Source organism: Scleropages formosus, chromosome 10, assembly GCF_900964775.1.
Source record: "Scleropages formosus chromosome 10, fSclFor1.1, whole genome shotgun sequence".
Classification (NCBI taxonomy): domain Eukaryota; kingdom Metazoa; phylum Chordata; class Actinopteri; order Osteoglossiformes; family Osteoglossidae; genus Scleropages; species Scleropages formosus.
Genome location: NC_041815.1, coordinates 11,959,400 through 11,982,486, shown reverse-complemented (window position 1 = coordinate 11,982,486; position 23,087 = coordinate 11,959,400). Strand labels below are relative to the sequence as shown.

At 44.5% G+C, this 23,087-nt stretch overlaps 1 protein-coding gene across 1 annotated transcript in view; it reads right to left on the bottom strand.

Annotated features, from left to right (window-relative positions):
• Positions 1-2,941: 2,941 nt before the first annotated feature.
• LOC108932080 (TNF receptor-associated factor 4-like) overlaps positions 2,942-23,087 on the bottom strand; it is a 27,545-nt gene continuing 7,399 nt past the window's right edge. The window contains exons 2-7 of the mRNA XM_018748261.2: positions 11,941-11,992; positions 8,962-9,066; positions 8,623-8,784; positions 7,629-7,790; positions 6,506-6,661; positions 2,942-5,125 (exon numbers count right to left, since the gene is read on the bottom strand). Of these exons, the coding sequence (XP_018603777.1) occupies positions 4,493-5,125; positions 6,506-6,661; positions 7,629-7,790; positions 8,623-8,784; positions 8,962-9,066; positions 11,941-11,992 (1,270 nt within the window). The 3' untranslated portion in view covers positions 2,942-4,492. The remainder of the gene's footprint in view (positions 5,126-6,505; positions 6,662-7,628; positions 7,791-8,622; positions 8,785-8,961; positions 9,067-11,940; positions 11,993-23,087) is intronic.

Sequence of the window (23,087 nt, the reverse complement as noted above, 5' to 3'; positions counted from 1 at the left end):
AAACTAATTCAAAAAAATGTCACATACAACTTCCACTAGTATATTGTGCACATACATATATGTATTGGACACCTCGCCGTGTCTCCGTGCAGTTTTTTGGGCGGCACGGTGGCACAGCGGCACAGCGAGTAGCACTGCTGTCTCACATTGCCTGGGTAGTGCAAGAGGATGTGGGTTCCCTCTGGGTGCTCTGGTTTCCTCCCACAGTCCAAAAACATGCTGTTCAGGTTCCCCCCCTAGTGTGTGAGTGACAGAGAGAGTGTGTTCCACTCATGTATGGATGAGTGACCCATTGTAAGTAGTGTATCTAGCAGTGTAAGTTCCCTTGGCGAATAAGGTGTGAAGGGCTGATAACACTACACAGAGTTCATTGGAAGTTGCCTTGGAGAAAAGTGCCTGCTAAATGAATAAATGTTGGGTCAAAGTCCCACGTACTTTTTTTGTGGCTTTTTTCTTTGTGTCACATCAGGTGTGACATTTGATGTTGTCTCCACAGTGGTTGTCAGTGTATAGATTTCATTTATTCACAAAGACTGAAACACTGGCAGCAAAAAGACCTCGTATTCGGGGTGAAGTACCATGGCCTTTCTGCAGATGGTGCTACGCAGGGACATGGTTCTGGGATCTATGCAATCAAGCCTCCTGTTGACTTACCACTTCCTGTCTACTACGTAAAGACCTTTGCCGTTCGCTCTCTGCGCAGTCATCTATAAAGCAGTCTTTCTAAGCTCCTGTGCAGTCACCGTTTCTGACAACACACCACTACCTCAATCCCACGCAGCTCCAGTGAGTGAGACCTCAGACCTAACCCCTGTGGTTATGATGCATGGGTTCAGCGGGGTCACATTTGGTATGAATGCGTATGTCCGTTTGGAGGAAACCATTGCAATTACATGTCATAAAGGGACCGCAACTGTCCAGGTCAATCGGGTTTTCCAGGGACTGAAGAGACCCAAGGTTTCTTGCTGGTGGACGATCCGAACGCGGTCAGCGAGTGACTTCGCTCACTGTGTAAATAGGACTTACTGTTCCCACTTCGAAGAACCCCAGAAAAACAATTCTGAGACGACCACGTTCCTCACTGCCAGGAAACTCAGCTTTTGGCCATTACATGTCCTCTTTACTTTGGTGTGAAAAAAAATGAGCAGCTAGGCGAGTGGAGAATTGAGAACCCCTAACCATTATTTTTCAGAGACAAATATGGAAACAGAACAAACCCACAACAAAGTAATGCCCTTTGTCCTGTGAACATATTAAACTAATTAAATTTGACTGAACATATAAAAACGTTCGCCGCTAGTGCTGAGCTCTAGATATTCCGCATTGCCTTTAATTCGTAGTTTCAGCTGAAATGTGGTGAACAGACATCAGAACATTTTCCAAACATCTGCGCATGAATAAGCTTATTTTTGTTTTACATGTTCAGACTCGAAAAAGACGGTTAGAGTTTTAAATATTATTTAAAGCTGAGGTTCTTCAAGCATCAAATGGTTCAAGCAGCTGAACTGGACCAAAATAAACCAAATTAGAGAAATAAGAGCATGCTCTACCGAAACGTAACCTCAGGAAGTCTTATCAAGGGTCTCTGAGCTAACAGCACACCTTCTCCTCTCATTTCGCCCTTTCTCTCACTGCCATTCAGCTTCAGAATGCTGGAGAAGCCCTGGCAAAATATGAAAGCTGCCCAATCCAGTGCATTTCTCTCTCACTTCCTGTAGCTCACATTAAACCCGACACTGGCTGTGTCTGAGCTGACCGAGTGTGTGTGTGTGTGTGTGTGTGTGTGTGTGTGTGTGTGTGTGTGTGTGTGTGTGTGAGAGAGAGAGAGAGAGGGAGGCTAGGATAGCAATCAGACAGCCTGCGTGTGCCAGCGTAAGAAGAGCTAAGTCACGTTTGGCACAAATGATGCCTCCTTGGCAGGAAAAAGCCAGCGAAATAAATGAAACAAGGAGGTCCCGTTTCAGTGAAAACAGACCACTGCAATACTGTGCTTCGACAGCAACCAGCAAAATGCGGAGAAAGAATATAGACTCTAATCAATAATGAGCAAAGGCACTTTCCAGCTTCTGCTGTTAGAGCTCACGCAGATGGGACACAAATTACCCCACAAAGCAGCGAGCGGTAGCCACAGATAAAAGGCTGGCATGGCACGGCACGGCACGTCACGGCACACACAGCATTAATACTGATAAGGACTTGTAGCATGTGCAGAACAGAGGGCAGTTAACCAAAGTATGGGTCATAATATATGCTCAGTGGTGCTGAACAGTAAAACCAGTTGGCATTTGTATATAAAAACCAGTTGAGAGCCAAGTTTCTGTGTAAGCAGTGCAGCACTAACCATGAAGGGCATTGTCAATACCATTAAGTAAATATTTGGAGGGGTTTGGACAGCTTCCATGTGACATAACCTCACATGTCCCTTCATTCGCTCAAACCAACTGCTGATAAAATGGGAGCATATGGCCTCTAATGACAATGAATTAATGCCGCTGCTCTTGCGCTGTGGAAATGGATGCATTTGCAATTTCCCAGTGTTCCGTATTTGCTTCCGTGTAGCTGTGACCCAGTGCTGTTCATAAATCTAATAAATAATAATAAAAAAAACTGCAGTCTGTATTAACGGATAATATTTTATTTCAAAAAGAGGAATTTGACAAGCAATCATCATTCAACATATTAAAATGCTTGCCCGACCTCCTCATTTAGGCTCACAGCATGGCTCACTAAAATAAATACTTTCAGGAGGAGAAACTATACAGACAGAACATTAGAAATGGGGGGGGGGGGGGGGGGAACAGAATGCAAATGTTGAAGACATAAAATGTAAAAATGTTACATAAAATAAACGGTCCATGCAGAGGTCCAAGCCCTCCCAGAATCCTCCATTAAAAATCTTACTTGATTAAACCATGTTCTCCAAAATACATGTTAAAAAAAAAAAAAAAAAAAAAAAAAAAATCTATCATAATGCTTTTCTAGTTGTTTTTAGAATCACTGTAAAAGGCTGACTGGCATTATAGAAAGAGCAAACCGGAAGTAAAAATAACTAAAAATGTGCTTTTATCATTTTTACATTAACATAAATATATATATATACATACTGATAATTCCCCTATTGATCTTTGATACTTAGATTTTTCGCTTATTGATGGCCATGCAGCTGCTGTCTGCTCTTTTAGCAGCGCTGAAGGCCACTTCTCTAGCACCGACACATCACAGGTGACTTGGGCCCCAGCCCAGCTCCTCACTATCTGCAAGTCATTTCCTTGGAGACACGTGAGGATCTCACCTGTCGCTGGGGTTGGATGGAACTCCAAATTTCAATATTGCAGTTTTCCTCTGACCCAGCTGTGCGACAAAGTGTAGTGTTCTGTCTCAGAGTGAGCACATAGGAACATTGTCACTTGCAATCAAGAATTGGGGCAACAATACAGTAAGTGGTCCTCATGACATACAGGGTAATCTGGGTGAATTTCTGACATTATTTCAGGTCAGAGATCCACTGTGCTAAGCATCCAGATGTTTAAGTAAGCTCTGACTCCTTATGGATGATGTTGAACTCATCAGCAATTCAGTAAAGGTGACAGTGACTACCACTGTGATAAGGCTCTTTTAACTACACCCCTGGCCTAGGGGCCAAACAGGAGGTGCTCCAGTGCCAATGTGCAGGCTGCCACAGCAGCCCATGTCAACTGGCCACTGTCTAAAGCCAGTCCTGGTTCGTAGGTCAACATCACCCCAAGTACTCATGTTTTGAATACTTTGAAAACCGCACATTTACAGGTTCCTTCTCATCAGCACAAAAACAGAGCAGTGAGAGAGTTAACTACTTGGATTTCACAGCTCCTTGGTTTTATTAAAAACTGCTAGACAGTCCATTTCAGGACAGATACTTAGCTTCGCATAGTTTTTCCTCTGTGAACATGTAAACAAAAAGTACGCAAGGTTTCGTGTGTGTGTATGTATGCATGTTTACACTTAATTCACTGTCCTGAGGTCCTTCATGCTTCTGTCCATAACATCAGGTCTGCGAGGCTCCGCAGGGCACGTAAAAAAACTGGACACCTTCTGAGAAGGAGGCTTTCTCTAGCCATCCACCGCCCAGTCCTTGCAGCATTTAGCTCTGCATTGACACTGACACTGTAGGACGAGACCGGGACAGATCACATATTTAAAGAACTGAGGCACTATTGAATTTCCAAGGCTTCCTGTTGCAGATTGAACACAAAACAAAGTCAAACCTATTCAGAGAGCAATGGCTCTGCAGACCAAAGACTCAACTTTTCTCTCTATTGAGACTGGCAGCCAAAAACTAGAAAAACTGCCTACCCTTCCGTCCAACAGCCCAATACAATCAGACTGTCCAGCTAGACACCCCCAAGTGGAGCTCCTGTACAGAGTTCAACTGAAGAACCGAGTGACTGTTTCAAGGGTCTTTTTCTGTTATATGTGGATTTTGGCCTCCAGCCCACAACAATCCTGGAATTTCTCAAGCAATTATCTTCTGAGGGATTTCTATGGAGGCTTTCAGAAAGATGGAATTATCTCGGACGTAGTTTCTCTTCTTGATTTCCTCATGGGAGATGAATTTGGGATATCCAAAACCCAATGTGCTTTCATCCAGAGAGTTGCGGGCACTGCACGGTTTCTGGAAGTTCTTCCAGTTGGGATCTGGGTTGAAAGTTTCTGTGATGTGCTGGGGTTTGGAGAGCGAAGGGTCACTCTGGTCCAGGATGGAGAACGTCACCTTGTAAGAGAAGGGCCACTCCAACAGGTTGTCATACTCACCAGGAAGCACCCGGATATAGATGGAAAGGTGAGAGCCCTCACCACTACCATTACCATTGAGGAAGGCAGACACCTGCAGCTTGTAGCCATAGCGATGGGTGTAGAAAGGCGGGCTGAAGAACTCATGGTTGCTACGCAGCTTGGACTCCTGCAGCTTGCGAGCATAATCTGTCAGCTTCCAGATGAGCACACCATCATGGCTGATGGACAACTCTTCCACTTCCCGCCGCAGTTCCAGCAGTTCTTGCCGCTGCCGCCCCACCAGGTTACACATCATAGTCAGGTGAGATTTGGTGGTGTCCTCCAGGTGTCGACCCATTGCCAGCTTTGGACACTACCGTAGAGAGAAAGAGGAGTTAAACACAAGGGCTAAATACTCCAGAGCAGCAACTGTCCAGAAAAGTCACAGGACACCTCTTGAGTGATGGAACTTATCACCCCTTAATAACAGACATCACCTCAGGAGAAAGCAGCACGGAAACAAACGTTTTTACAGCTGGAGTTGCAGTTTCCATACTAGTGAATTCTTAGCTGAATATATTGACTTGCTGTCCTGGAAGGCTACTCTGTTTTTGGACGAGTGCCATTCAGCCTTTACAGTGCTGAACATCTGTACAACTGGGTGTTTTTTTTTTTTTTTTTTTTTTTAAAAACTGGAGTCTACACTGGAAGGAAGCTATAATTTTATCATTTACTCTGGCCATCTGTAATTCTGTGCTTTCAGCATTCCAAAATGGTTCTTGTTTTCAACAAGAGGCATGAGAAAGTTAAGCTAGGAGAAAGCATATAGCCAATCTGGATCAGTCATTCCCAGCATTTTTTTTTTTTTTTATTAAACAAAACACATCTGGAAATGAAACCTTATGCTGTTCTTAAAACTAGACCCTTGAAGCATCCTGTTATTTCTAGAGAACAATTAATTCCCTTTTCTAACACTAATACATTTATTTAGCAGATGCTTTTCTCCAAAGAGACTTCCACTGAACTCTATGTAGTGTTATCAGCCCACACACCTTATTCACCATGGTGATTTACTCTGCTAGATACACTACTTACACTGGGTCATTCATCCATACATCAGTGGAGCATACTCTCTCCGTCACTCACACACTATGGGTGATTTAGTCACCAATCCACCTGAACAGCATGTCTTTGGACTGTGGGAGGAAACCGGAGCATGGCAGGGGAAACCCACACAGACACAGGGAGAACATGCAAACGCCACACAGACTGAGCGGAGATTGAACCCGCGCCCTCTTGCACCACCCAGGCACCGTAAGACAACAGCGCTACTCGCTGTGCCAACGTGCTGCCCATAAATAAAGGCAAATTAGAAAGAAAAAACTGCACGTTAAATTTAACGTGAAGGAAAAACGAAAAATTAATTATTAAAATAAATAATAAAATAAATATGAAGCAAAAAGATTCTTCCACAATGCACATTGTCAATGGACATAAACCGAAAAATGTTGACGACCCAATACCGTAATAGACTCTGGCTTGTGGTATTGACAAGTTGGCAAGTTTTACACACAAAAGGTGCAAATTTAGACTATTACTAATGTAAACATTAAAATTCAGTTCTTTAAAATAAAAATATGCAGCCCTCAAACAAATTTACAATAATGACTGTGGCCCTTGGCCTACAAAGGTTGGACACCTCTAGGTTAAAGGTTGGGGTCAGGTGTCAAGAGTCCATGTTAGCACAGCCTACCCGGTGTTTGCAGCCAGCATCTTTGAAAGGGCAGAGAACCAGGGCACTGCCACAGTTCTCCTTCACATGATTGGCCAGGTCCTCACGGGCAATGTTGGGGGTTCCGCACTGGTTGGGGCACGGCACAGGGAACCGCGGGCAGTGGTACTGGTGATTCTACATAGACAAGGGAGAGAGTGAGGTGCAACACTGACTTCAGAAACTGCCCGATTTACAACAGAAAGTCATCATTATTGTTACTAATGTCAAAAAGACATGTCCAGTCTTAATTATTCACAGTTTATTAACCGTTAGTAGTAGTATAAAATACTATTTAGTAGTGAATCCTCCATTTTTGCAGGGGGGGGAACAACAAATGTGCTTGTTGTTTTACGTTAGATATTTTTACTTAAACTGTATCTTGTTAAAAATCCTCTTCCGACAGTTGGGAACGAAATTTCCCTCCGAGTGCCATTGAGAGTCTTTAAGAAGAAGAGGGACGAACTCAGTGAAAAGGGCCATTGGAAGCCTCCTCACAGCCCAGTTTGGGTGGGATGCAGGTGCCACGAGGGCTGTAGCCAGTAAAAACAGTGGACTGGGTGCCACAGCTAAGGGACTATGAATCACACCCTTCATCCAGGCACAGGCTTAGTGCCACCCTGTCTGTCAGTGCCCAGAAAGAAGCTTCCTTCATCGTTCTCCCATCACTGAGAGAGTCCTGTTCCTCTAACCCCACCCCACACTTACCCTGCCAGGAACAGGCAAACAAAACACAAACAAATCAAAGACCGAGCAACACAAACACCTTATATGTCCCATCGGCCTGCCCAGGGAGTCTGGGTGGGGCGGAGGTTGCTCTATAAAAAGTAATCAGTGATTAGACAGAAAACCTCCAAAAAAAATCCCTCCTCATGCTTTCTTCCAATCGTTCAGTGGAGAGGAAGATTTTAAATATGAGCAAAATGACATGTCAGTAATACAAAAGGCTATTTGCCGGGCAAATCCCTAACAGTCGTCACAATTTTAAGCATGAACGTGCTTCAGATTTAGATTTCTAGCCACTGGAGTCTCTAAATGGATCGGTAACAGAGGCCCGCCACTGTGCATCTGCCCATCATCCCCGGGTGTGGATTCGAGAGCTGACCTGGATGGTGTCGTAGACAAACTCTTTGCCGCAGTACTTGCAGGGCTGTGTGCGCTTGGGGCACTCGGCCAGGGTATGCTGAGCCAGCAGCCTCCGCATCATGCGTGCCCCACACTTGTTCTCGCAGTACACGCTCTCCTGAGGACACGTCCCTTGGTGGTTCTGCAGGCAGAGGAGTGGAGAAACAATCGTCACGTGCGAGCAGTCATAAGCAGCACAAACCTGCTCCTGTTACACTGCTGTGTATTAGCATTTCTCTCAAGCCTTAGCGAAGTACAATGTAAACAGATGAAAATAGCAGCTTCCCCATGTGCTCTGTTCATGCAGACAAGAACAAAGGTCAGGTTCTAATTGGGGAACTCAGTCTGACTCATTATGTCACAAGGTAGAGACTGTATTAAACCTGGAAAGAGCAGCCAACAAAGACACAAATAGCAGCTCCATTTGAGCTACGCCTGGGGTGTTTCCTGCTGGGGAGGGACAATGATACGCCTGTATAGAGTATAACTCCGCTTTTACACTCCATGCTACCCCTGGTTTAAATAGGGGGCCATGTTCCAAAAATAAAAGCATTCGCCCATTTGACTTCCTGCCGTTTGAACGACAAAGGGAGGCTTTCACTTATGGGCGAAAGACCACTAAACTTCCTCACCAAATGAGGATCAAAGCTAGGGATTCAGCTTGCTGGGGAGGGGGGGGGGGGGGGACCCTCATGTGCTTACCATATAGTACATTGTCCCAAAACATCAAGATAGAAAGAAATAAGCAAAAATAATTCCCTTTATCATACTATAAATAAAATTCCACACATACTGTGTGTTAGAGTCGTCCACTGAAAATTTTAATTTGGAGGTAGCAACTGTTATTTGTCTTATACTCTCCATTGCTGGTCTCAGAGAACCAACAGTGTGTTGTCCAGCTTCCCTGGAGAAGGCCAGCACCACAGGACGTCAACAGTCGTATGGAAAGAAGAACAAGCCCCTTCCCACCTCACCTCAAAGGCCTCTCCGGTGAACTCGCTACCGCAGAACTCACACTTGACCTTGCGCTTCACACAGTCATGCTGCAGGTGGTCTGGCAGGTCGCGGCGTGTCAGCTTGGCCGGACATCGGTTGGGACAGGGAACCACGTTGAAAGCGCAGGTGGAGAAATGGCTCTGAAGGAAGAGGAGAAGCATGACATACAGTACATACCCACAGTGAGAAACACATCCTACCCATCTCTTTCATTCCATTCAATTGCCCTGCAAATGACTTGGCATATATCCAGGAGTTAAGAGGCTAAAACTTGAAGCTTGGGATATTAACGTAAAGGTGAGAAAGACTCCACACACCTGCAGCTGCTTCATTTGCCCGCTCCAGCGACAGCCCTCCTCACTGTGGATGCAACGGATGGCCAAGGACAGGATCTGCTGCTCCAGCTCTGGATCAGGGTAGATCTGCCAGCGAAGGGTCACACATAGGAGTTATGCTGAGCTGGCATGGGGGAAACATTGTGTGTGTTACATTTCTATAGCGCACAGTACAATTTGGTCTAGATGGCACAGATGTGAGACTGGGGCTTAGATTCATGTTGAGGGTGGAGATCACAGTTACGACATGGTTTTGTTAGAAGCAGAAGCGGCCTACGTGGCACAGGTATATGGGGTTTTCGTGGGGGATGAAGGGACAGGAACCACAGTGATGATGACATGAGCTCCAAAGATGCTACAGAATGTTCTATGTAGCACCACTGTACAGTTCTCACGTGGTGTGTGTGCATTCACTCGTGCTCTTGTGTAACACACAGTCATAGCACTTCCAGTCATACGGCTATGACGTTGTTCGCCTCCCCACCACCAACCCATGTCAGGAAATGTCCCGGCTCTGTCTCGACTTCTCCATCTGACTGATTTACGACCAGCATGGAATGAGTTCTGATGAAACGAAGCCTGCCATGTCAAACAGTAGCATAACAGCACGTGGTGAGCAAGAAAAACAGCTCTGTCCAATGGATGCAAAGTGAACAGATAAAGACTGCTGTTTGCCAATACTCAGTGAGAACTCTGGCTTCTACCCTCATGGTACGTAAGTGTACAGTCCTGCCTGTGCTTGACACTGACCACTATGCTTTAAAAACAAGCCACTGTTTAGTACATCACAGCATAAGTGACAGTAGGTTAACAGGTCAAAATGCCTCCTTCCAAACCCAAGACTGCATGTAGCATTCATTTTCAGTGTCTCCATTACAAGCCAGCTTCCTCATGGAGACACTGAAATGCGTGAAGTCTGTTGCTGCAAATGGTGAGCAAGAAAATCTGAGTCTTGCTTTTGGGGCAGAAGGCTCATGAGCGAGTTCTTTTCCGTACAAGATGGTACAACTGCGATACAAGTAGACGGTGCATAGCCTTCAGTGAGATCAGATGTCTGGGCAAATGCCCACGTGTGATCGTGACTGTGGCGTACCAGCGTGACGCTGGCATGCGGCAGGCTGTGGTGCCATGACGGTGGCATTTTTGATAATGCCTTTCTCATGCTATACAGTGGCTGTAGTTGGTATTTGCTGCCAGGAACCCTGACTATTTCATGAGCACAGTTAGTAGGAGAGAACTAGAGAGGCAATGTAGAGATAAAGTCCAACTGGCTCATTGTTCCTTACAGGGAGTCCACCGGGTAAGCGTGACAACAGCCTTTAAATATCATCTAATAGATAGACAGGCCTCTGCCTTGCAGCTTATATCTACAGCTCTTGGCTTAGTTTCTGCAAACGCAAACAAATTAAACACACTAACTATTCACCGTGTTTCCTTGCATCACTGTTAATAATGTATGTTTTTACATTTTATTAAATACTGGTTATTATGTCTACTCTTAGGCTGATCTTGTGTTACCTGGGGCAAAGGATTCATATTAGACTGTGAGCATATTGTATGCATTTAGGCCCGTATATTGTACAGCCTTAACAATGTAAACTGCTTTGGACAAATGTGGCTGCTAAATAAAACATGATAGTAATGTTGCTGTCAACTAAACGAAACGGGACTGCTTTAAACAGGATGTTCGTTGAGAATTTGGTGGACACATTTGCTTCTGCCTGGCAGTTTAACAGTAGACAGGCCTCCCACATAAGACGGGACCTGTACGAGACCCCAAAAAAACCACCAATGATCCTTCCTGCCTTTTCCTTTGAGGGGAGGAGAGGATGGCTGGCTGGCTGGCTGTCTGGTTCTTACCCATTGGTAAGGTGGTATGTGGTTATGCAGGGGAAGGGAAAACAAAAGTGTGCCCCCCAAAAAATGCGCAAATGGTATTCAGTCTAATACTCAGCTGGTAATACTCTGGAAAACGCCTTTTCATGCAACCACACACAATGAAACCATTTTTTAAAAAAAAAAAGTGTCTTGCTCTTTATTTTCTGGCAGACAGAAAATTAGATTAAATGCTAAGAAAAGATGAAAAACAAGCCAGAAGTGTAATTAAATTAACTTTGGTTAGTGACTCAGTTTCTGGAATGGCATTCTAGTGTACTATTATGGCATTAAGAGTGCATAAACGCACCCGATTAGGAGAGCTGTTGCTTCAAGGCATTTTGCTCACTGTTAGACTGGCCTGTTCCTCTCATGGGCCTCCTGCCCTCTAACCTGATGCAACAGCTTAAAAAGTGAGATTTAGGTAAATGAGTCCTGCTGTTTTGACCCCAACCCCAGTCACACACGTACACACATTCTGCCTCTGACAAAGCAGTCGGCCCACTAGCGATGATTTACACCAACAACGCAGCAGGGTAAACTGATCTTAGTGTTCAAGGACAGAGTAACCAGAGGCCAGCACACAGCTAAATAAAATACCTGCTACAGGTATTCACTGTCACCGTCACGATTGCTAGTTAGAAGAATGCTAGATCCTTTCTAGGACCTGGTTTGAACTGTGGACCACACCACAGGCCTACTCCTTCTGTGGGGTTGGGGTCGCTGCCATACTCACATTCCACGAGAAATCAGTCTCCTGCACTCAAACATTAGCACAATTAGCATGGTGAGGCGAGGATGGCCAGCTGCCGAGTTCTTTGCTGTTGGTCCCAGGATCCGTGGGGATGTTGGGAGCGAGGGGGGATGGTAAGGCAGCAGAGGGGAGTGTGTGTCCCCCTCCCCCAAAAGCAGGCTGACAGTATTCAGTAGGCAGGACTGACAGAAGGAGGGATGGAGGTGTCTGTCCGCTGCCATTATTTACAACCTTCACTACTTCACATTTAAAAATTCACAGGTGCGTTCTGCTGAAAAGGCTTTTCAAAAATCTAACAGGTAGAAATGAAATCCATATCCACTCGGTCTTACCTTGGCATAATCGAGTGGCAGTTGGTCCTCGGGACACTTGAACACACCCTCACTGTAAGAAACAAAGAGCACAAGGCTACGTTATTTCAGCACAGGAAAATTATACTGTACAACAGTGGCACTCAGTACTGCTAAATTCATTTACCACCAGTCCTAATGGTAACAGCGACTGGAAAAAAAAGCAAAGAAAACTGACAAAGTAGTAATACAAGCGCTGTGCAGTTGAGCATAGACGAGACTGACAGCATTCATATCAGGGTCTGGCCTTTTACTCGCACCGGGGACTAGATGGCTAATGTAGCAAAACCCTATTCCACCTAACTACATGCAGGTCATGTATTACTGCACATTTCTGCTTTCATTGAGTTCCAGTCAGCTCAGACTACTTTTTATATGCTTCACTGATATGAACAATCCTGCCTGCTGCTTCTCCTCTTACGGGATTTGTGTTAAATTCTGAGCCATAATTAGGGGGGGAAAAAAAAAATCCTAATTAGAAAAAGACATGTAAATGATTAAATCTGCCTATTGATACCACATGCAATGCCATCTGTTGCCCTACTGAAGGTCTACGGATGGCAAAAGTTCTCGAGTTTAATAAAAAAAAAAAAAAAAAAAAAATAGACTAAACACTTCCTTCGTTTTTCATCACTTGCAGAACCTTTACAGCCTGGGGCTTGGATTTCATGCTCCACTGTTTCTGCCTATAAGCACAGATGGATTATCAGATTGTGACAGAGATGGAAATTGGGAAGATGTATTTTATTAAAAAATACAAAGAAAGAAAGAAGAAGAAGAAGAAAAAAAAAAAAGATTTTATTAATCCTGAAGGAAACATCTCAGGTCTGCTGCAGCATACAGACAATGCAGTGACAGAAGACACTGGGATAAAATATCATTTTTAAGTATAAAAAGCCCCCCTTAACTCCTCCAAAGAATAATCAGATTGAAAAGAAACCAGTTACATCTAACTTCAGTCATATTACCTTTTGAATAGTTCCCACCTAACTGCAGAAACATAGTAAATGACAGACACAATTAATTTAATCAGAAATAACATGAAGCATCAAAACTTTGAGACTGTGTTGGTGATACAAAGGGGACTCTATTAAATGGATAATTCCAAAATAAAATAAAAATGAAAAAAAAAAAAAAAAAAAATTTCAAATCTTACTCAAAAAAGACGTACAAGCATCTTCCGGGGGGGGGTATGAAACTGTCAAAGATCAAGCTAAGAGTCTTTTAAAGGACAAAGAAATAGAGAAAAACCAGCAGCGGCTCTTTTGCTTCGAGAGTTTGACTGAAACAGAGGTACTCCTTGTAGCAAGGCTTGCCATGAAAGATTCACAGCGGTAAATAATGAATGCGGCTGCCACTAGGAGGGGGCAAGAGGGCGAGGGGTGGCGGGTCGGGATCACACCACGCCGCACTACAAAGATGCGGAGACAGAAGCCATCTGCGACAGCCAAAATGCTTTCATTACCATAAGTCCGGAGTGGTCCCCATGATGCACAACCTTAGCCTTCCCACTTGTGTTACTGTGACCCAAAGCATCACTGGGGTTATAAAAATTGATTCCATTAACCTCTAAATGAGAAAGCGATTCTCTTGAACCCCTTAATCCCCTGAGTCTTTCCAACCTCTGAATTCCAGGTGCCCTGTAACACCGACTGACGCCGTCATGGACACAAGCAACAACAGAAACTCTGCACGGTAGAGTCAAGAAACCACTACTGAAACTTTGCTTTGCATACCTTTCCATCTCTTGTGGACATGAAAGGAGCGCGTGTGTGTGTGGTGGAGGGTTGAGAAGGCAAACTGTTGTGGAAAGCAGTTCCTTTTCTATCCCGTGATGCAAGCAAACAAATGTGGAAACATCCTCATACTGTTCTTCCCTTCTGGCTACAAAAATGGAGATGAGGAGTGGAACTCCGCAGCCCGTCTACAGGAGCCTCAGTCCCCCCAGCCACAATGGGCACAATGGACCTATTGTCAGAGCTCGCAGATACGGTGATCAGGAGCAACAGACCTCATCACATGATACAGCAACACACACACACACACACACACACACACACACACACACACACACACACACACACACCGTGCGTCACATGATGGGCCAAAAATACAGATTCAGGCACTGAGCAGGTACTTATAGGGTGACGCATGTGACTCTCAGTCACAGACACACACAGTATAAAAGAGAGTGTGGCTCCAGGTGGCTTTTTTTTTTTTTTTTTTTTTTTTTAAAAAAGCGCTTAACACAGCGCTAACACGAAAACCAGTGCACCTCAGCGTAGCTGGCTAGACAGGGCTTCCTCCTCGCTAGCCATTATGTGTCCGTCTGCCCCGCTGCATGCCACAAACAGCTGCGGGGCAGGCTGGCCAGCTAATTACACCTCAAAAGCACCACTTTTCACACGGGCTGACATGAAATCACCACGATCGTATTGTGTTCATTAGCGAACCAATTGAGGTCAGGCAACTGCAATCTGCTCAAGGCCAATTAGGGGTGGTGCATAATGAAAGGACCCTGCCTCCATGCCCCCCTGGTGCTCCCTTACTCATTGTCCTGATCTCCCCCAAATCCTCAAATGGACTTATTACCGCTCAACCCCCCCTCTGCCTCAAACCCCTGGTGCAGACTGGAAAGCTGTCCATTTCCACGCTAATGTGGATGGTAAGAGGAGGGGAAGCAGTGCTGTCACTAGCGGTGCCTCATCTAACAGGCCTACGGGGAATAGGACGAAACACACCCCGCAGTTCATTTTCAGATTCAACGGGGAAGGAACGAGATTAAACGGCTATATCCGTTTACCTGGAAACAAAAGACACCGAGGACTTGGGGCATCCTACGTTTTGAACTTGTGTGAGAAACCGTGGACAAGCCTTTGCTTTTATCATTGACACAAACAACATCAAAGTGAAAAATCTGTGCGCACGAGTGTGAGAGGGATTTGTGTAATTGCAGGAAATACATCTGTAATACGTCTCTATGGCTAACAGTTCATCTGTCTGCCGCAGCGTTTGATGATGATCTTACACAACAATTGTTATAGCTGAAAAACCTATATTAACTATAATGACCCAAACACACCCTTACATCCCCTTAACATCCTAAACATGGGGTCCCTTGGTTCCTGTGGACCCCCAAGCCACTGCTCTTAAATTCAGGATCCGTGTTTCATCTCTGCGGGAGATCTCTTAATCCCCAAATCCGGCAGTGTGTGTGACTGTGTTTGTGTCTTCGGGCATGTATACCGACACCCTACCCTTTGAATGTCCTGCACTTTTGTGGCCTGCCAGAACGTGGTGGTTAAGACACAGTGGCACACAGACACACTTCCACCACATGCTAGACTATTTCCACCTCCTGCCACACACTACTATTCACAATCATGCTGTTTACCCACAATTCTACACCAATATCTAAATAAAGCAATACCGGCTGGTAACAGCATAGCTGTTACTTGTTGAATTTAAGGTAGAATAGATATTACTACAGCATCATACTACAATTTAGCACTAAATGTGGACATAGAAATTCCATTCAATCTCTTATTGGTCCAAATGCTTTTCAATTAGAAGATTTTCAATTAGAAGAACTCAAGTGTATTGTATTTGTACTGTAATGAATGGATCTCAGACAAAAAAAAAAAAAAAGAGAGAGGGGAGAAAAAAAAAAAAAAAGAGGAGTACTATTGTTACCAGTAAGAAGCCTGTTGGAACCTCCAAGAAGGAGGAGAAGCCCTCGTTGTACACCTGTACCTGTGGAATAATACAATTGACAGCAACCCCCATCTCCTTCAGTTGTCATAAACCCTCACAGCTCAGGATTCGGTTTAGACAAATGCATAATCACTTTTGTAGTCTCTCTGATCCCTATGGATAAGAGTAAAGGCCACTTTCTCTCCATGTCACTAAACAAGAGAGGATTAACTCTTCGGAAACCAAGGGGACACGTGCTTGTGTAAGCAACCTGGAGTCTTGAGTCAGTCTCGGCACAGCCCAGGAGAGACTGCCCGTCTCAGCAGAAACGATTCTCTGACCTTTACAAGAACAACGCACCAAAGGTTACAATTCCACAGGCAAAATCTTTTATGTACCCATAGAGGTAATAGATGACAAACAGACCTTTAACTTACAACGGTGATGATCACCTTTTGACAACATGTTTTCATTCCGATTCAAAATGACTTTAGTACAACGGGACAAAGTACTGCATACCTCTTCCTACTTACACAGTGGGATAATAAGATTCAACAGTTTTGACTTGAGCTTACATGTGATCTCTTTTCCAAATCTGATCAATCTTATGACTTTGAAAGTCAGTATCTGAACAATTCATACTGAAATTTCTAACAGCTACATAAGCCTAAACCTTATTTCACTTGTCCTTTCCAGAACAGCTCTCTGTAAAATTACTCCACTGACATTTGCCATGGCTGCATGTCTGCAAGCTAATCTCACTGTAACATTGCATTCAAAAGGTCAACCAAATATCAGAGCCTTTCACTAATGACAGCCTCCTTCAGCAGAGCAGGCAAAGAAGTTGATAACAGAGCAACAGGAAGCACAAAGACTGTCTCAGAACAGTCGTCCTCAGAATGAAAACCTGAGACAATGAACCAGTCATGTGAAACTCTTCAGAGAGGAAGAATTTCCTTCCTAAAGTGAACCTTGAGGACATGATTCTTGACAGCTGTTACGCAAGCAAGGATGCACTCTTGTGGAGCACAAGCTGGAGAAGACTTAATGCACAGGCCTCTGAAACATCCTGCTCACAGGACTGAAATCCATCCATACCCCCAAGTCCCACCAAGCCATGAACCTTGCCTGACATGGTGCAGTACAAATCCAGGAGAAAGTTGAGAGTCATGCCCTGATGGATGTGTGTAACATTCATATTTACATTAACATTTAGCAGAAAATTTTCTGCAAAGTGACATAAGACAACTATACATGCAGCATTTAGCTGGCACCTTTAATCCAAGGTGATTTAAAGTGCTACATACATTACACTAAACAACCAATAAGTATTGATCCATTAATACAGCAGAGCAGTGTAACACACATACATGCTAAGAACAAGTTAGAGTCACCAGCTCAGTTGTACTCTGATTCAAAGGTTTTAACAAACAAACAAACAAACAAAAAAAAAATCTCTTCTTATGCACACTAACACTATGAAATCCCCATCCACATCCTTCTAAGCGTGGTTTGTGTGGGGTAACAAGAAATCCCTTCCCACTGAGGCCTGAAGAAGCCTGTGGAACAACTACTGTTAAGTGAGCCTTTCACTACCCATGGAGATGGACACTGGTGATGAATATCTCCTAAAGGTACACAATATCTCCCCTTCAGTCATCCAGTCTTCAGAGAGGGAAACACCTAGAATGGACCACTGAAGCTTACGTGTACCCAAAATAGAGCAGAATCGAGTGGGAAGTTAGGAGGAGGCATGTCGCCACTCTGGCGTTGTGCTGCTTTTTTAATTATAGAGAAAAGATCTAATTTTAGCTTTTCCCAGGGCCGATGCCTCCACTGTGGGGATGATCAGCCACAGGGTGGGGTGGCCAAGGGAGGCAAAAAGAGCCGGCCTAGTAATCCAGTTGAATGCTGCTCAACATCCTTGGTGGGTTTTTTTTTTTTTTTTAAAAAAGAACTTTTCCAGAGTGTTAAACTGCTTCTAATCTTCTGGATAACGGTAACACTACAGCAGTGCTATTGGACCCTCAAAGCAGACCAACTTTGCAATCACACATCATCAACATGACTACTGCACAAATTGGGGATCGTGCATGTGCCTTCTACAGGGGTTCTGAAATTCTTACATTACGACTGAAAGGTCCAGCAGTCAAGGTACAGGATTAAACAAAACTCAAGATCAGTGGATATATGGCCACTTCACTGACAGGTTCTAACTAGAACTGATGCACTCTCGTTTTTCAGACAGTATGCACAGAGCAGATGGTTTAAGCTGGGGGGGGAAAAAAAAAAAAAAAAAAAAAACCTTTTAAAACCAGCAACAAGTTACACTCTCCAGAAAAGGGCAGAATTTTCACTAGGCAGCAAGACAGGGATTTGATCTTTAAAAAAAAAAAAAAAAAGAAAAAAAAAGCCTCATCCCAGCCGGTTTCCCTAGAGGTTGACTCTGTAACCCATCCCCATGGCTTTGAACCCAGGGAAAAGATGAGGCAGTGGGTCACATCTGGAACACCTGTGTAAACAACCACCCATTCCTTCTGTTCATGAAGCCTGTTTTCATCTTTCCAAACACTAGAAAGCTGTAAGGAATTATTAACAGCACAATGCCATCTCATGTCAAGCCATTCAGAGGGCATCCTGGCAGGGACAGAAGAGGGGTACTGCCTAACCTTTCATGAACCCTAGTTCCCTGCAATCCGTGCAGTGTGGCAGCCATTCTTAAAACCTTTGAACACTACAGAGATCACAACACAAAGGCGAAATCTCTCTAATGGGAGCATCTGCAGAGGCAAGTACAAATCAAATCTAAAGAACCTTTTAGACACCAACCTAACACACTCCTTTACGCACAAAAAAAAAACAAGTTTGCGCTGCCTGGTTTACGATGGTAGCAACCCTTAGCTGACCAGATCAACCAGCCACCCTCCCACCCGCCCGCCTGCCGGCACATGCTCAGTGCACTAATCCAGAGCTGGTGACCCAACAGCACCAAGAGCAGCGGATTACTGAGCAGGCTCTGTGGGGCGGCAGGTGGGCTGGGTGGATAATCCCTGGAACCAATTACTTATTGTGGGTTATAGCGACTGCTATCAAGACTCTTGCTCTTCCCTCTAAGGTTTGAGGCCAGAGTACAAGAGGTACTGGTGCCAATATTACAGCAGACCCTACCAACCTTGGTTCCTACTTTGCCTTCAGTGCTGCCACCATAGACATCTACAGAAATGTTCTTCATTCACTGTTACTGTCCATCAAAGGGAAGAGCTGGTTTATATTTACTGTTGCTCTTGGGAATCTAATTTTGCTACCTGATGGCATGCAAACTTATGGCCTATTGGTACCTGTAATTTTCCATCTTAGAATGAAGATACTCAGAAAAGAGGTCATAACTTTCATCATATACAAAACACAACGTGACAACAATAACCAGACTGAGCAAGTTTAAAACCAGCATAAAGGAGTTATTTTCCCAGAAACGTAAAGTCTGGCCTTTTTTCTCCCCCCATCCGCTGAAAACTGAAAGCATAAAGTCAATGAACTTAGAGAAATATATATCTTTGCAATTTTGCAGGGCTTTACTGTTCACAGCATAACATCTCTATTTGACAGGAAGCCAGCCTGGGAGGGTATGGTGCCGAGTTGGTCTTTATACAGGCTTCCAGACTTTCTATGCCTCTTTACGACCTGAAATGGACCCATGCCACGGGTCCCATTTACAAACTTACAGGCAATTTTGCAACATGCTGCCCTCATAATGCAAGGGGACATTAAGGTGGGCCCTCAGGGGACACTGGGAGGAGACTATTTAGGGGAGCTTTAAACATAAATAAGGCAGACTGCCTAAGCTCACTCATATTTTCATATTCAGGCTAAGCTGGTATTGATACCATCCCTTGCAGTTTGGTTCCGTGTAGATCAAAAACAATTTGGAAAGATGGACTATCACAAGGATGGTGGCGTAGTGAGAACCAGACCATAAAAGAGACATACAAAAAGTCAATATTGTGAATGCAAAGTTCTATTTTCCTCTGGAAATGCAGCTTCTAATGGAGAGCAGCCGAAAAGAAAACGATAGGTGGTCAAACGTCATAGCACTCTTTATTAGAATTCAATAAATTATCAGAAATACTTGCAGTTGGGCATGCCGATGACAACTGGAAAGTTAATGAACCCCAGCTGAGTCACCTTCTCTTCCCTTCAAAAACTGCCTCTGGATGAGTCACTGGCATTGACGTGGAAAAACACAGCCACGAACACACACCTTTATTGCTATGAGTCACCCACCACCCTCAGAGAGGATACCTTCCAAAGTTCTCTTCCCTGTAGAGGTACATGCAACCAGCGCTCTAAGAAAATCAGCATTACTTTAAAATGTTCAAGAATCATGATTAAAACTACAAATTTAAATATTTAAAAAAATGTACACTTTTAAATAATGTATATTTCAACTGCCCTCCACAGGCACATCTTGCTAGATCAGCAAAATCTTCAGATAGCAATCTACTCCCACATTAAGCACAATATTACACTCTTTGGTCAAATCAAATCAAATCTCAAAAGGCAAGAGGTTAATCCAAAGGGTAATTTGAAGTGGTAAATGCAACCCATGAACAGCAGCACATTCTTGATGTAAGAATACTGTTGCCTTGCACGCCTGCACAGATGTACATTGCTATGGATGCGAATTGACAGAAAAGGTGAGGAATTTCAATAAAACCTGCAGCAGAACCCCTTTCAAAGTAGCGAAGTCTAAAAATTCAGAAAAACAGTATGGGCAAGGCTGTTCAAATACTGTCCCTAAGAGTTGGAGTGCATATAACATGCAGATGGCAAAATAAAATTGATTTTTTTGTCTGGAGTTTGGTTACAGCACCCTCCACGCAAGTCTTTTTTGCAGAAGGACTAAGCCTCTTGGCAGGCAAAATGGTTGACAGCATTCAGTATGAACACCTTGACTTGGATGTTCATCCAGAAATAATGTGGCTCGAAATCCAGAACCCCTGAATGCAATGAAGGCTGCCCTAGGAAAAGGGTATGGTAAATATGCAGCCAAGTTAGGCTGCTAAAGACCGAGTGACCAGACTACGAAGAGAAAAAAAGGGGGTAGCAAGAAGATGGCACAGTGAGTAGTGCTGCTGTCTCACAGTGCTTTGGTGGTGTGAGAGGACGTGGGTTCAATCCCCGTTTGCATGTGCTCCCTGTGTCTGTTTCCTCTGGGTGCTCTGGTTTCCTCCCAAAGACCTGCTGTTCAGGTTCCTTCATAGTGTGTGAATGACAGAGAGAGTATGCTCCACTGATGTATGGATGAATGACCCAGTGTAAGTAGTGTATCTAGCAGTGTAAGTCACTGTGATGAATAAGGTGTGTGGGCTAATAACACTACATACAGTTCATTGGAAGTTGCTTTGGAGAAAAGCATCTAATAAATAAATGTAAATGTCAGCCCATGACACAGAAGCAGTGCCATTCACATTGTGGCTGCAAACAACAAATGCACAGTGAAGCAACATTGCTTCCTATTCCCTGGCTATGACCTCTTTGGCTGCAGAGCCTCTTGAGCTTGTGAGAGTTGTATACTGAATGTTCCTCATCCCATGATGTCCCCAACTACATTCTCCTCTCTTGCAAAGAAGATCTGAGCAGCCACGATGCCAAATTCAGGAGTTTCTGCATCTTGAAGCTTCTGTGCACAGCAGCATTTGGCACAGCTGCTGTCGCCAGGAGCAATACCTGGCAGTAAGAGGTCAGAGTTGAGCCTTCAGGTGTTAGGACTGCCAAACAAAGTTGGTCTGCAATATGAAAGCACAGAAAATCTTTACTGCATATGCATTTCCTCAACACTAACCAGAACTCCAAGTGTTTTCCATAAACACTTCTCCTCCTTAGCAGGGAGTGGAGCATGGTATCAAAAAAGTCTAATCTGTCATATGATTAGATACCGCTCATAAATTGCTGCTGTGAGGTTGGCTGCAATGGGCGAGTACAATCTGGAGCTCCGAAGTTTAAAAAAAGCCCACCCACCCTGCACCTGCCACATTCGTATTCTCGTCCCGATTATTGCTTCCAGTCACAGAAATGGTTGTAAGGCGAGAGTGGGCTTGTGCAACTCATTATTAATCTCCCTCAGCACGGAGCTGTATGCAAATTATAGGGAGAAAAGTAAGACTTTGATGCCTTGAGTCCCGTTCATACTTGGGGCAGTGCATAAAGCTGGCTTAGAGGATGACAGACAACATTTATAACTGAGTGAACGCTAGGCTCTCTGTCCTGGAGGGACACAGCCCTCTCTTTGTGATCAATAACATCCTGGTAAAAGAAGAGAGGCCAGGCCTGGGAGTCTGTGCATTGTGTTGAGGTGGAGCAGGTGGAAGAAGGATCTAGAGGGGGTTTCAGTGACCATTTGGGCTAGCCTGATGTAGGGGAGCAGATGAAACAAGACAGGAAGGAAGTCAATGACCTTCACATTGATGTGCCTCTGAATTAACAACATTAACAGTGAATTCATGTCCGCCTTGTGTGTGGGGGAGGATGGTTTAACTGCTCAGCTGACACCTGTTAGGCTCAGAAAGTAGGCTTTTCATCGAAACAGGTGCTCCCCCAGCCTTCCATGTCCCTTCACCCCAGCATCTTTCTCCCCAGCTCCACCAGCTGCTCTCCATTCAGAGGCCAGATTCTTTACATGCCTGGGTGATGGCTGTGTACTGGGAGGCCTTCGTCGGTTCGAGCCATCCCCTTTCTTACCGTCGGATCTCCCCATGGACTTCCATCGCCTTGTCAGCTGAAATCTTTTTATGAATTAGATATAAATGTAGCGGTTTTTAACAGAGGTTAAAATTAATCCAGCTCAAATTCTGCGAATTACATGAAAATTTGATGTGTTAACATCTCAGAAGATACTTCTAATATAGTATATTTTGTATAATTGTCAAGGCATCGTGAGGGCTTGACCACACTTAGGACCTTCTCCAGGGAAATGATCCAGGCACCCACTCTAGGAACGTATCCCAGCTGGCGATGGTCCAGCACTGGATAGCCGTTGGCAGTCTGGCCCCAGTGCTTTGGCAAGCCAAGGCGCAAGGTGCTCTGCTGCATAGCCGAAATAGTTTCCTTTGTGTTTGGGCCACGGGGTGCGACTGTCATTCATGGAGGAGCTGCTCTAGACCACGAACATGTCAGGACGCGCCCCAATCCCCGGCAAACAGCTAGGTCCACGCATTTTGTTGTTAAACTTCCTCCGTCCCCCTCCTCAGCCCACGTACAAAGGGAACAATATCTGAGTGGGATGTTATTGTGAACAACAGGGCACAAGGAGCGTGGAAACGGACAGGAACGTTTGTATGCAGGAGGATAAGCTGCACATTTCAATAAAACATCGAGTCCACCATGGAATTTCAAGTGTTGCCTCCTTTCCTGCATCCACGAGTCTGGCTTGCACTCTT